The 15,725-nt window shown below is 46.0% G+C and overlaps 1 protein-coding gene across 1 annotated transcript in view; it reads right to left on the reverse strand.

Moving 5' to 3' along the window:
* Window positions 1-15,725, reverse strand: part of HDAC4 (histone deacetylase 4) — a gene marked incomplete at both ends in the record, with an annotated part of 95,564 nt that overhangs the window by 61,164 nt on the left and 18,675 nt on the right. Inside the window, 2 exons of the mRNA XM_010021677.1 lie at window positions 1,038-1,169; window positions 12,189-12,310. Of these exons, the coding sequence (XP_010019979.1) occupies window positions 1,038-1,169; window positions 12,189-12,310 (254 nt within the window). The remainder of the gene's footprint in view (window positions 1-1,037; window positions 1,170-12,188; window positions 12,311-15,725) is intronic.

The following is a 15,725-nucleotide window of genomic DNA, read 5'->3' on the forward strand; positions in this document are numbered from 1 at the left end:
GAGCACGTGAAATGGCAACAGCCAGAAATCTTCCCTTAGAAGGTGTCTCACGCCGTGCATGGCCCAGCTTCCACTGCTTCTCCCTTTAGTTTGGAAGGCAAATAACACTCTAAACCTTTTCTGCAGCCTAAAAGCCATGTGACATATAGCAATAGATGAGTGAAGTAGACTGGATTTTCAGACCTGCTATAAATGATGCTTAGCTCTTGAAATCATCTATTCCCTTGCAAAACAGAGAGGCTCCAAGTGGTGCATAGCTACCCCAGGGTCTCCTGAACGCACTGTGCTCTCTAAAGACAGCTCACTCGGAGTTCCTCTGAACGATGCTACTGTGCCTTAAAGTGAGCCAAGTCTGAAAAAGCTGTTACACAGTGGTACTTACACACAGGCATCCCTAGATGGTGCTAAGAATTAACTTTATGGTAATCTATATAATCTACTTTACCCCGATTCCTCCTTATGAACTTGACTCCCAGAAGAATATTATTCTTCAACAAGAAACTGTCAAATAAGTAGTCAAAATATCAGCTCTCTCTCTATATATAAAACAATGCCTTACATGCTTTAAAACCTTGGGGTAATTACCTAACAAGGAACTATGGCAGCCTGCCCAAAAGCTTAAACAAACAGGGGTTATAAAGCATTTCCTGCTGGAGGACGACAGCCGTGAATTACAGCCTCCCCAAGGATATTAATAGGATCACCTTTGAGAAAGTTGATTTCTCAACCTGTTGCTGAACATCATAGAAATGCTTGGGGCAACCAAAACTACCCAGTGCTCTGGTGGCATAGTCCCATGTCTTCAAACCACCTCCAAAGCCAGGCTCCTGCAGTTGATAAGTGTTATCTCGACAGATCGGTACCTAATGGACCGACGCTGCTGACGCACAGACATCCCCCACTGCTGAACTCGGCCAACTTCATCCCGCTTTCACCAGCACCTCAGAGATCAGGGATTCCTGCAGGGATTCATGTGGGGAAGGGACTATCTCATGGAGCGGGTGGCTGCAGGGCAGCTGTGTTGCTCACCCACCTACCTGTGACATCCAGCGGGCGCTTCTTCAGAGCGGTAACCACGGGACCATCTTTCCTGCGCAAGAGGGGGCTGCTCCGTCTTTCAGCAACTTTCTGCTTTAGTCTGGATCGTAACTTCAGGTTGGGTTCAGATGCTGAACAGGATCAAGCAAAGCAGAGAGTGTTTTGGTTAATATTAGTTCAATTTTTTACCTTTTTGGTTAATATTAGTTCAATTTTTTACCTTTTTGGTTAATATTAGTTCAATTTTTTACCTTTTTGGTTAATATTAGTTCAATTTTTTACCTTTTTGGTTAATATTAGTTCAATTTTTTACCTATTTCAGTCGTTTTTATGGCAAAGGCTGGGTTGAAGTTCAGCATTTGCAGAGGCCTAAGTGAAATTAGTCATTTGATAGCATAGATGTGGAAGAAAGACTTAATAGAATGAGCAGGTCCCAGCCCATGTGACAGCTGAATTCACTGGCTATGAAAGTCAATAGCATTTTAACTGGTAATAATCATCCTGCTAAGTCTTCTCTCAACTGAAGACACAGCCTTACAAGCAACCGTGAACTCGGACTCCTGCAGAGAGCATCATTCACCTTCCCTAGCTTCCCAGCTTGCTCCCAAGCCAGTGGTAAAGCTGAACTACAGGATCAAAACCATCAGTACAGGAACTGGTGAAACAACTGAGATGTTGCTGTTTGGTCAAGCATGGAGCATCACCGTGGGGCTCAGGCAGCATCTGCAACGTGCTGCTGAAACAGGCAGCTTCCCACTCGTGGAGTCATCCAACCCCAGGGTGAGCTGGCTTAGGGAGGAACACCAGGGGAGGGAGACAGAAAACAGGAAAATGAAAGCCCACAACCAAACCAGGAGAGTGTTTTCCTGCTGCTTCACCTCCCTGAAGCATCTCACCTTGGAGCGAGATGAGCCTGTGTCTTCTGTAGCCAGTGTCAACTCAAGAAAGAGGGCATGAGAGTGTGGCTAAAGGCCAAAGCCAAAGCCAGGGAGGAGAAGGTCTGCTTGTTTGGGGAGCAACTTGGTTTTCATCATCACAGGCACAAAACTAAACTGTATCTAACCCCACATCTCAAATGCTTTGAGAATTCAGGGCTGCCAAGGGTAGGTGTGCATGGATTTCCTGAGACCACAGTCTGACTTGCTTTGTGTACCTCATCCTTTTGAGAGCCTCTGTTCAACACTTTTGCTGTATTTAAATCCTGGAATTTCATCTCTCCAAAAGCCAAAGCAGAGCTCCTGGGAAGCTCTATCCTAATGCCTCTTGGTTAATGACAGCTGGCAACACAGAACACGTTGGTATGGCACAGATTATCAAGGTTTTATAAAGGTAATGAAGCTTTAAGTCAAGATGCCTCCTGCAAGATGATTTTCTCTGTGAACTTCCTGATCCCTTCAGTGTACATGAACTATCAGCTTCGGTGCTTGAGGGCTCCTGACAGTTACGAGATTTGTGAACTGGCCCAATCTTTTCCCCTCCTCAACCTCTTAACAACTCTGCAGCTTAATCCCTTTGAACAAGCAAATCCTGTGCTCTCACCATTAACCACCCATACACTCAGCTCCCTGTACTCCAGGGACAATGAGCTATATTGCTTAAGGAGAATTAAAAGAGGGTTTACAAACTGATTTGAATTAACTAAGGCTGGCTACAGATATATTTTCCTTACAGTTGGCTTTGACCACTGGGTCACGTCAAAAATCAAGCCTGACAACATGAATTGCAGGGTTCAAAAATCAGAAGGCTGCTGAATTCAAGATCAAATGCTTGAAGTTAAGCCATCAAAACAGTTCTTTGATGAAACTTTTTTTTGGGGGGGTGGGGGAAACAGAGCTTTTCATGAAGGTTTTGGACATGAAAATGCCAGCAAGAGATAAAGGGAGCACTAAGAGTGTCAGACTCCTCTCAAGATGATGTTTAAAATGCAGTATGAAGTGCATTAGCAAAGGGAAAATAATCTTACAAGGCATTTGCATGGAAAATGGCAGGGGACTGAATGCAAATCTGTCATCTGCTTGGAGGGCAATATTGGAAGAGTGGACTAGTTAAAATATACAAGCATAGGTTCTAACCAGCTACTTCATTAAGTTCTCTTCAAACCAGAAGTTGACTTACTGCTTTCAAAGTAGCCTTTAGGTACAGGAACATCCAGTAACACATCCCTCAGCCTTTAATTCACAGTTTTAATTGGTTCCAAATCTTGAGGATTAGTAACTGTGTAGATGCTCCAGTCAAGACTTTAAAGAACAAATGGGAACTAGATGCCGATACATCTGGTTTGGATACATCTGCATTGCCAACCAGTAAGTGAAATATAAGCCTATGCCCCAGCTGTTGAAAGGATCTGTCTTCTGCCAAAGCAAAACAGGATGATGAAAACTGTACTTGAGCACAGCTTTTATTCATATGCAATGCAGACCCTGCACGGTGTTCAGCTGAAGCATGTTTTCCACTGGGAACCGACAAGTACTTGTGAGGTTTTCCAAATACAGAGAAGGAATTGGTTAGAAACACCTTCAAAATGGGCAGGGAGACAAAAGAGCTGAGGCTCGCAGATTACCCAACACGACCAGATCTGCCCCCTGTGCAAAGCCACAATAGCCATGGCCTTCCATGTAACAGGAAGGGAATGAACAGAGGCAATTGCAGCCTCAGCAGAGAAAACACCTCGAGAACAGATCATTGTGAAAGCAGGGTATCACAATTTGTCAGACAAGACCCTTTTCAGGCAAAACTATCCCATATATTTCTCCTTTGCTTCCTCAGCTGGAGTTTTGAAACCCCAAAGAGTCTCTTTAAAGAACTGTATTTCTTTAGCTCCTTCTGATTTTGGCTTTATCTTCACTGCCCCGTTATAATCCCAAATCTAACCTCTCATTAAGACCTCAGACAGCATAATCCCAACCCACATTTAATTGGGTGCTATACAGCCCGAATGAGGTGAATTCAAATTCAGGCAGCGGAGAACAGTCTTCAATTCAAGGAATCAACATATAGCATCTTTTCTCAGAAAAGATGTAGCTTTAAACAGGCATTTCCAAACCTCAAAGCGATCATTTAAGCTGATTCAGATGGATTTTAAACTATTAGATACCAGCAAATAGTTTTAAGCTGAAGAGGGCTGTCCTTCAAATGGAGAAAGCAGGAATTCAAGCAACATGTAACTATCAATACTAGATACTCAACACAGGTCAGATGTTCTCCCAGGAACACTAATTCCACTGAAAATCTCCCAGTATTCACCCTGTCAGGCAATATACCCAAATAAAGCCAACTAAACCCATCACTGCTACTTAGAGCAAGCTTAAGGCTGAATTACACAACTTACTGGTCTCCTACGTCTTAAGGTGAAACCCTGCAAAACAAACACTGGGAAGTTAGAAAGAAATCAGGTTGATTCCTGTTTAGCAAACAGATGGAGCCCATGCCAAGTCTGAGTCAGCTTCCACAAAGCCAGTGGGATTTCTTCAGCAGTGACATACTTAATTTGGCCTATAATAAGGATTTATACAAAGAATATTTTGTTTTCCTCCCAGTAAATTAATAACTAGAGCATAAGCCAAAAGCTTCCCTAGTTTGCACAGGCTCAAACCCAACTTACCCCTCTTATACATCATTTATTGCAGCAGAACCCATGTAATCCAATTCGCCAACATTTATGTCATTCTCATTGTTTTCTTCCTAGAATTGCATCCCCTAAGCTGCTGAACTAATGGGACATTAAGTCTATGCAAGTCAAAAAACACAAAGTCCTGGGCAGACTTTGCCATGTTCCCATTAACCATCCACGTTTCTGATCAAACAGCAAACAAAGCACCACGGAAACCTTCATCCCAGTCCTTCAACATCTTGATTTCAGCAGCTCTGCCCTGTGAGGGTGCTGAGGCGCTGGCACAGGGTGCCCAGAGAAGCTGTGGCTGCCCCATCCCTGGCAGTGTTCAAGGCCAGGTTGGACACAGGGGCTTGGAGCAACCTGGCCAGTTTAAAGTCATTTAAGGCCAGTTTAGGCTCTAAGGTCTCCCTGGAGCCTTCTCTTCTCCAGGCTGAGAACATAGCAAGTATCTTGTAAAAAATCTAAAACTCTGAAATTCAAATCTAATCTAAAACCTCTTAAATATATAGCAGATATTTTTATCCAGCCCTTTTTAATCATGCATATATATTTCTAGATACATTATTTCAGGTGATGCCATCCAGCAAGCTAAGAAAGTTGGGGCCGTTCAGGCTGGAGAAGAGAAGCTGTGTGGAGACCTCAGAGCAGCTCCCAGTGTCTGAAGGGGGCTACAAGGATGCTGGAGAGGGACCTTCATCAGGGACTGGAATGACAGGACAAGGGGTGATGGGAATAGGGGAAGTTCAGGTTAGATACAAGGAAGCTTCTCTGGGCACCCTGTGCCAGCGCCTCAGCACCCTCACAGGGAAGAGCTTCTTCCTAATATCTCATCTCAATCTCCCCTCTGGCAGGTTCAAGCCATTCCCCTTGTCCTGTCCCTACATCCCTTGCCCAAAGCCCCTCTCCAGGTTTCCTGGAGCCCCTTTAGGCCCTGGAGCTGCTCTGAGGTGTCCCCTTCAGGAGCCTTCTCTTCTCCAGCTGCCCCAGCCCAGCTCTCTCAGCCTGGCTCCAGAGCAGAGCTGCTCCAGCCCTCTGATACATAAGCACATGTAGAGTTGAAAGCATGTAAGCTCCTGGCAGCCCCTGCGAAGCAGACACGGAGCTGAGAGGACCAAGGAGGAGAAGGGCAGGTTCACTCAATGACTGAGAGCTAGTTCCTTGGCCTCCAGTGGTGACACTAAACTTTGGTCTTCTAATGGAAGAAGTTTCTTCTTCAATGCACCACTGATGGTACCCCTCAAGAAGTGATTTGATGGGAAGTATTGCCCTTCTCCCCATGGATCTTATGTCAAAAGTGCACCTGCTTTACCTGAAGAAAAGGGGGTGTCCCCTCCTTTTGCCTCTAGGCAAACCTCAGCACAGGAGAGGTGTGCCATTGGAACAGTACAGACTTCAAGCCGTTGGTGCTGAATTAAAACATGGGAGTGAAGAATTCCCTAGTGTGCATTTAGCCATGACAGTCAGAAGAAGTGGGGGGATTAAAGCAAGTATTTGCTGGTCCTCCAAATGCACACTGGTTTGTTGCTGCTCTCCGAAATGTCAGCATGCTTGTCTGAAGAGCTATTCTGCGGCATCACTGCCATAAAGCCATTTTTGTCTTTAGGAAGTTATTTTTGGATTAGAGACACTTATGTCATAGAATTCTAGAATCAAACCCAGTTGGAAATTACTTTTCTTGGAGCAGGAAAGGTTATTTAAACAATGGGGATTTCTCAGGCAGGTCTATGGCTCCTCTCAGCAGAGCGCACGAGGCAGTGTGTGGGTCCCCACGAAAGCCAGACCTCCTCCTCCTTCATCAGCTGGAAAGACAACGTTGGTGGGAAAGGAAAGATGCTCTGGAACTTGAGTGACACTCCATGCCATAGAGAGCTCAAAGATTTTCTCTAAATCATACTCCCACACTACACCAGGATTTCTGCCTACTCTATTTTCCTCTAAACAATCTCTGTGATACAACAAACCACTTAAAGCATTCCAATGATCAGAACCAACTCAGGGAGGTATTATGCCTTTTCTTGACAAATGCAGCATTTTAATCACTGACAAACCCTTGTTTTTTCTCTTTGCTGTCTTTGAAATGCAAGAAATTCAGCACAATTTCACCTGCTTAGCTGCAAATAACACTCAAACCAGCCTGTGTTTCTGCGATGCTGTGAGGAAACCAACATCATCGCAGGATGCTCAATGCTTTTCTCTCTCAGGCTCCTCTCTTTCGCAGGGGAAGAGTATTAGCACATTGGAGGTAGTGAAAGGCTGTGTGCACCCCATCAGGAACCAGGGAGCACACACTGTGCACTGATCCGTGGTGCCTGGCAGGTAGATGCACATAGGGAAGGACCATGCTGCCTGTTTCATGGCAGCTCTGTGTGGGCCACAAGTGATCAGGATCCTGACAGCCCAGGTACATGTCATCATCTAAGTGCAAGATGGGGCTTAGAAGAAGTCATTGTTCACAATCTGCTCATGCTTGATGCAGCCACGAGAACATAATCACCTTTCCTATGTCTTTTAGAAGGTTGGTGGGCTGGAAGCTGTGCTGGTTGCTGGCATCATCAGCACAGGCAATGCATTTGTCAGATTCCTTCTGCAGTAGGTCCCAAAGGTACAAGGAGGGGCTTCCTTTTTGTTATATTCCTTTAATCCTTGAGGGAAGTCACTGCAGCAAAGAAGTGCATAAGCCATGGTCTGACAATGCTGAGCTAAATACTCCTCCTTGGAGCTTTCCTGCCAGTTCTTAACTGTGTGGGCTGGGAAGGTTGAGGACAGCTTTTTCCCCTTTACCACAAGCCCTAAGACATCGTACTTGACCTATAACCAGTTCTCCTGCCGTCACAACTTGTGCAGAAGGCAAAAGACATTGCTGGGATGGGAGGTTTTCAGGTAGAATACTGGTTCTTCCCTGGTCCCCAGAGAAAAGGAGCTGAAAGAGGGGCCTGTGACACTTCCTCCTTGTCCTTTCTCTCCAAGCCCATACCACACACACTCACACTCATTTACTATCTAGGCAGGAAATTCAGAGACACAGAGTTTCCAAAGATGTCTTTGTAAGCTCCAAGTCTGGCATTCAACTCAGTCTAGCTTTGGAAATAGTGGAAACTCACACCCTGAGATGCTATCCCACAGCTCTGCAGTGAAAACATATTTGGGACCACAGGAATCTTTTTGCCTCCTTAAAATCTTCATGGCCATCAAGTTCCTTCTGATCTTCAGCTCCCCAGTGCACTCAGCTGTGAGACTGGAGTAAAGGGAAAGCCAGGACACGGAGCATCAGCAATGCTTCACAGAACAGTGACAACGGCTGCAGCAGCCCCCGAAAAAAGACACCAAAAACCAGCCACCCAGTGCTCTTAAACAGATTCAGGAGGTCTTTTTGGTGCACAGTGTTTGGCAAACACCAGAGGCTTGAGAAGCAGAAGTCAAAAAGGACAAAATGAAACAACAGCGTGGTTTTGATAACATCAGCTTGGTCCAAAATCCCACCTCTGCTGACAGACCAGTCAGGAGAAAGGTGTGAAGACCTTGAAGAGTCCTTCAGAAGAAATGAGCTGGGTTTCCTTCCCACTTTGGGGCCAGGTTTAAGTACAGATATGGGGAAACACTTGTAGCTCTTGCATGCAGCAAGTTGAATGTGTGCTGGCCAGGCAAGCCTAGCAGGGGCTGAGCTTGGCAAAACAAGTCCTGATTTTCAAGACACCTGATTGAAATGCTGTGGCTTTCCTCAGAAATCATGATGAGCTCTCAAGCCCCAACACACACAAGGATCTTTACCCTACCTTTACACAGGAGGAAGTGGGAAAGCTAGTGCCTGTGATGACATGGTCCAGCCCTACACAGGATGTATAGAAATGCCAAAGCAATCAGAACCCTCTATGTAAGCAAGAGGAAAACCATGATAAAAAGTTGTATTGTTTGCTTTTTACCAATCTCAATGCTGGTCGTGTCAGCTCTGTAATTAACAGCATCTTTTAACACATCCACTGCTCAGGTCTCAGAAAGCAGGGAATGCCATTAACTAACAAGCCTCGCTCCTGGGAGAAAATAAGGACACCACAGAACCATGGAATGGTTTGGGTTGGAAAGGGCCTTAAGATCATCCAGTTCCAACCCCCTGCCACGGGCAGGGACACCTCACACTAGACCATGTCACCCAAGGCTCTGTGCAACCTGGTCTTGAATATTCTTCAGGAAAACAAAACTGAAAAGAAGCTGTGTTAAAAACAAACCTCAGGAGCTCCAAGAAAGCTGTTGACAAACAACGCCTGGGGTTTGTCAGTACCTGCAGCCCTAATTCAGCTCTGGGGCAACAGCACAAGAGGGACGTGGAGCTGCGGGAGGGAGGCCAGAGGAGGCCACGGAGCTGCTGCGAGGGCTGGAGCAGCTCTGCTCTGGAGCCAGGCTGAGAGAGCTGGGCTGGGGCAGCTGGAGAAGAGAAGGCTCCTGAAGGGGACACCTTAGAGCAGCTCCAGGGCCTAAGGGGGCTCCAGGAAACCTGGAGAGGGGCTTTGGACAAGGGATGTAAGGACAGGACAAGGGGGAAACCGCCATCCCGCAGCCCCCCACATCACCCTATCCCTAACGATGATGCTGGGTGGATTCCAGCCCTGGTGATCAGAAGTGTATTGTGATGGACTTTGTTATTTGAAGTGCAAATATTTAATCAAATTTAATCAAATTGGACTACACGAGATGGCAGTTTTACATTACAAACACAAAGGCAGAGTTTTGCCTGGTGCCAATAATTTGAAAAGCTCACCCATAATCAAGAACTTTATTTAGGATGGGCTCCAGCCTTCCCTGTCTTTTGTTTACACCAGACTGTTCAGGAGCTTTTCTTCTCCAAGCAACTTAACATTCTTGGCAAGGGGATTTCTGCAGGGGAACACTGTGCCAGAGACTGACGTGCTGCTGCGTTGAAAGGGAAAGAAAGGGAAAACAAATCAAAACAATAAGAATTCTCTCCTGAACCTCACAAGTGAACTCGACTGTATCACAGAGCAGTCCCCAAAAGGTTAATGCTGGGCTCCAAAAACAATAAGCATCAGCATGCTGGAAAAACAAAATCAGCTCAACATCTTCCTGGTTTAAAACAACAAGGATTTTGGTTGGTTCCATTTTTAATAATGTGATTAAATACATTTATCATCCTTAATTCCCCCTGTCTGACGGGGCTTTTATTCAGCCAGAGTCTTACTGAGAGCTCAGTTTGGGTCACAGCAAAGGGCTGAGCTCTGCAGAAATCCCCTTCCATAACACTGGGAGCAGGAAGAGTGGCTGATCCTCAAACCCAAGCTGACAAGAAAAGCTTAGAAGAAATCTCAGAGGGACTCTGGACAAGGGTCTGTAGGGACAGGACAAGGGGAAATGGCTTTAACCTGACAGAGGGGAGCAACCTGCTCTAGTGGAAGGTGTCCCTGCCCATGGCAGGGGGTTGGAACTGGATGAGCTTTAATGTGCCTTCCAACACAAACCAGGCTGGGATTCTATGAACTAAGGTCCCCTGAAGTGATGAGATGGGAGTTCGGGAGCATGTCAAAGCTCACTTACACTGTGGGAATGCTACCACACTAGAAATGGATCACCTGCATTTATAAGGTGTAGGAAAGAGCTAAAAATCTTTTGGAATCACGCTGTCCACAGGCTCTGAGCAACAGGAATGGTGCCAAGGGATGTTTCCCTGCATGGAAGTGCTGTGATTTCCCAGAGGAGCCTGAAAGCCTTCAGCAGAAGAGGAGCGAACAGCAGCAGCAGCTGCTAGCAGCCTGGGCTTGCATTCCTCCTCCAGACATAGACACTGAGCACATCTTTGTGCTTCACCAGCTTTAGAGCTGAAGGAAGTCTTCTCTGAGGATATTCCTCCATCAGTCCTCTCCTTCCCTACAAAAGTCCCAAAGCCCAGACAGCATCACTTCATCTGTCCTGGGCACTGATGATACAGCAGCACCTACCACACACCTAATGGGGTGTTTGATTACCTAGAAGCAGAGATTAGAGGATGCTCTACCCTTCAGCAAAGCCAGTTTTCTTAGCTCTACTTCTAGAGTCCTCCAGAAAGGTCACAATCAAAACTACCACCACCACAGATACAGGGTATGCCCAGGAAAAAATCCCATATCCGGGGCAGGTCTTGCCAAGTTCTGATTGACTTCTTGTGCAGCTGAAGTGTGTGGCACTTGTCACCCAACCCACCATTCCCGGTAACGGGGAAGGCACAGCAGATGGGAATCCATCCCCAGATCCAGGCCAGGTGCTCTGGTCCATAGCGAGAAGTTCCCAAAAAGGACTTTGAAAGCACAGAACTGGAAGGCAGGAGGTACAAGGCAGCAGTGTGGAGGTGTATTCTTTCTCATCAGATGGTGAAAGAAGAAAAACCTCCAAGTTTCCACAGGTAACAAGAACTGTGTTAAAACCATTCACTACACCTAAGACCTGCTGTACTTCTAACTATTAGGAGAAGTGCCATGAGAACACCTACATCCCTCTCCCAGAAGGAAAAGGAGCTGCTGCAGCTCTCGGGAGCTGATTTAGGGCAGCTGATTTGAGCAGAGACTGCAGTAAATCCACAAGGAGATTGGGTCAACACACCGTCAGCATTCCTTATCAAAGGATGACACACTTTTTGACTCCTGGTGCTCATCTATCCACATCTGGAGGTCCACAAAGCATACCTCAGAAACAGCTCAGCAGCACCTGCAGAAGCTGTGAAGTTCAACCATACCCCTGCTTTCCTCTTACATCCACTTGAAGCTGTGGCTGCCCCATCCCTGGCAGTGTTCAAGGCCAGGTTGGACACAGGGGCTTGGAGCAACCTGCTCTAGTGGAAGGTGTCCCTGCCCGTGGCAGGGGGTTGGGACTGGGTGAGCTTTAAGGTCCTTTCCAACCCAAACCAGGCTGGGGTTCTATGACTCCCCAAAGAAAGCAGCTGAGGATCACGAGCTGGCCAGGTTCGAAGCTGAGGCTGTGTTGGCTTAGGCATGCAATATGGAGCTGAGGATGAGAGCCAACCAAAACAACCTGGTTTACATAATATATAGCTGAGAAATAACTGACCTGCTAAGCCACCGTGCAGGGAAAAACCTAACTGAGAAATAACTGTCTAGGTGTGAACCAAACCCCTTTGCAGGAAGTCCCGCCGCTTTGACTGGCAGAAACAGATTTATTTAAGTATAAACTTGTATATAAAATGCAAATCCCAGAAGAAATGAACTTTTCTTGGTCCTTTTCTCACTCAGCAAAACATTACTTGGACTTCAGACACCCAGATCTCTGTATTAGCTTTGACTTTGTGAAAACATCTCACAAACTTTGACACACAACTCCCCTGTCTCCTGCCTGCACACCCCAAAGCAACTCAGGGCTCCCTCTCACATTGAGCATAGTGACAGACGAAGGGGCAGCACGATAGAGTGAGTGTCTCTTGAATAAACTACCCCCTGAAATACAGCTTTTCAGTCACATCACGTCTTTAAAACAGCAAAATAAAGAGGACCAAGTGTGACAGCAAAGACAGAGCAACACAGAGAATCAGTGCAAGAGCTACCTGTTTTTCTGAGTGGGAAGTCATCTTTGGAATCATACATCCCCAGAACAGGGTGATTGTAGGTGCCGGATACGCCACTTTGGGGTGGGGAGCTCTGGTCCAAAGAGCTGTGCTGGGTCTTCCTGCACAGGAGGAAAGAGAAAGAGAAAGGAGCAGCTTTACACCAGCGATACACAAAGGGAATGACTGCAGCTTCACCTTGTTTGTTGTCTCTGTTAGTGGGGAACAGTGCAAAGGAAAACATCCTGGTAGTAGCTTTCTCCTTCTAGACACTCATATAAGTCACTGAAGTCTAAAATAGAACAGGTAACTACACATCTACTCGGGCTAGCTTTTGCTAAGTCATATTCTGGAAGCTCAGCATGGGTGTTGTTACTCCCCTCAACCACTTCCCTTCACTGAACACAATGCACACGTAGTAGACACAGCCTAAGAACAAAACAAAACCAAAGGATGAGGTGCCACAGGTTTCAAGTGGCTGACAGAGCCACGCTGCATAGGTGGTCTTCTGCCTTTGGCTTCCCTGCCTCCTGACCCCAGTACTCAGCAGAGATATGGCCAAAGTACTCAACACCCTTCCAGATTAACTTCTCGAAGCTGGTAATTTATAGCTTTGTTTGAGCAGGCTGCTGGAAGTAAATTGCAGTCTGTTTGCTAAGGATATTAAATAATGAATGAGTTTTCTAAGCCTCCTACCAGTTTGTTGGCTGCATCTTTCCTACCTAATGACTTGTGCCCAGCTTTGCCATTTCCCAGGAGCTCTACCAACCCCAATCAGCACAGGCTTTGGGAAGTCTCCAAGCTGTGCATGCTAGCAGAGCCGCTCCATCCATAGAATGACTGATTTAGCCATACAGGTAACAGCCATAGAGCTGTCGAACAAGCTGACATTTTAAGTTTAAAGAAACACGATTTAAACCCTCTATTACTTCTCCCAAATGCTAAAGAATATGGGGCAAAGTGAACACTTTGTCAAAAGAAGTGAGTATTTGAGATATTACATTGCCTAATAACCAGGCATTCTTGGAGACACTGGTTTAAAACCTTTCTCCTACAAGAGGTTCTTTAAGGAACCAAAATGAGCCATTCCCAGGTAAACTGACACCAATTCATACAATTCCTTTGGCAGGACATGTTTTGAAAGCTCAAATCCGAAGCAGGCTGTTGGGTGAGATACATTGCAGCAATCCCACTACACGTGATACCTTTCAAAAGGAAGGGATAACGGGCCAGCAGGAAAACACATCACATTTTCTACATGGTTTTGTTGCAAACACCCTCTGACAAGTTTATGTGAACATCTACATTAACTTTTTCTATAGCCACAGCTCTTCCCAAGCAGTGTGATTCACTGTGGTTTCCTAATCCTCCCCCCTTTCTATCCCAACCATACAGGCAGAAGGATGTTTTGGGCTCTTACACAGTTGTGTATTTCAGGCGCATGTGCGCACACCACGCACCCCTGCGCGTTCACACCAGTAGATGCACACACACAGCTTAATCATCACCTGCAAGCAAAACACAACCAAACTGACAAATATTTGAAGCCCTCCCGAAAACAGAGGTCGCTTTCTCTGCCCAGATCTGCTCATAACCAGGGGAAGGCAGCACAGAGAGATGTTTCACAAACAGGAAGCCTGGATGCTGCAAGCCAAGAGCCCTCAAACCCATCGTGTTACACAATGACATTTTTTTGCCTATTCAAGCAAGAGGCTTTTCTTTCTCTCTTCTTCTTTTTAGATCAGGACTTAAGCTGCACAATCATGTACATTGAAGCTATTTTCATCACTTTGTTAAGGAATGTGCAGCAACTCAAAGGGCCTGTTTAGATGTGCTTGGGGGTTGCTGAATGACAGATATTTAAACTCTGCAAACAGGAATACATTATACGGCTCAAGGACCGGGATCGAACACTCCTACCCTGCTTTGAGCTAAACACACTGCTCTGCATGCCCATTCCAGCCTTTCAGAGGTCTTGAAAGAGATGAAATTGTACCTTACATTGAGTTTGTGGGCATTCCTTAAAGCTCACGGCTTCACATAACGTATCCCCTGTTCTTCAAGCTCGGAGAGCCTCCGAAAAGCCTTCAATCTCCGTGTGCACAGCAAAGTACACACGATACTTCAACCAGGGCCACGGAACGTACACTGAATATACAGTCAAACATATGTATCTGTGCTAGAATGTTTTGTGTACCAAGACTGTAGACATCTACGGACACTGGTCTAATTTAACGTGTGATTGTATCTCTCTACCTCCTGCCCATGCAAATACTCAGCTTAACTCCCTTTCATGATTGCTACCACACCGAGTGGCTACTACCCAAGTGCATGTCTAACAGCTTCTCAGGGAAATAATAACCCTGTTTGCTGAGCTCAAGGCGCTCTGTCTGCGTTCCTGCTAAGCCACTCTTACTTATGTTAAGTAAGGTTTTCAAGCACATGAATGCTCAGTACCCGAGATAGACTTGAACATTTAATGAAGGGTTAAATGGTGAGTTCTTCAATCCAAACCTGTCCAGGCCTCTTTAGGATTAACTCCCCACTTTTCTCAGATGATGTTTAGAATATGAGTTAATAAGAGAAACAGCAATGAGACATGCCTCTGGACAAAAAGAATAGCCACAGTAGACACACATGGGTCAAAGCTGAAATACAAGTTCTGCCTGTATGTCTCAGGGCTCTGCAATAAGCCCAGTGATGCTCCCCTCCTCTGCAGCCCTTAGTGTCAAGTGGGGACAGCCCTGTGCTGGGGCTCTGGAGATCAGAGCCTCCGTGATAGTCCTGCCCTGTGTATCATCTAGAACCTGGACAAGTTCCTTGGGAATTCAAAGCCAGGTTGGACACAGGGGCTTGGAGCAACCTGCTCTAGTGGAAGGTGTCCCTGTCCATGGCAGGGGGTTGGAACTGGGTGAGCTTTAAGGTCCCTTCCAACCCAAACCAGGCTGGGATTCTATGAGCTTGAAGAGCAAAACCTCCTGTGAACAGGGATGCCCAATAGGTTCAGAATCCACAAGAGGGACAGCCTGTCATTGCAAGTCAAAACTATTTCTTCTTTTGTTGCTTATCACCAACATAATCCGAAAATCAGGCCCACAAGGCTATTTTAAACAATTACATATAGACTGGAGATGTATCTATTAAGTGGAGTTTAGAAAGTGGCTTCAATACCACGGAGCTAAAGACAGAGCAAGACCTCTGGGAAAGCCCCTAAGAAACAACTGAGAATTACCAAGTCTCCCTCTCTCATTTAGTAGATCCTTTGGACTACAATTACAGCCTGCAAAACATCTAAAACTGGTCCCTTGTCATCTCAAGGGCTGATCCACACATGCAACCATGCCCTTTAACATCAGTGATTAATTAGGAAATATTCATCACTAGCTATAAACAATGTTGTACCAGCAACCAGCAGTGTTGAATGTCGTTCAAACAGACACAAGATCAAAGAATCATGGAATGGTTTGGGTTGGAAGCTCATCCAGTTCCAGCCCCTGCCACGGGCAGGGACACCTTCCACTAGAGCAGGTTGCTCCA

This window comes from Nestor notabilis, unplaced genomic scaffold (assembly GCF_000696875.1).
Source record: "Nestor notabilis isolate BGI_N333 unplaced genomic scaffold, ASM69687v1 scaffold15889, whole genome shotgun sequence".
NCBI lineage: Eukaryota > Metazoa > Chordata > Aves > Psittaciformes > Psittacidae > Nestor > Nestor notabilis.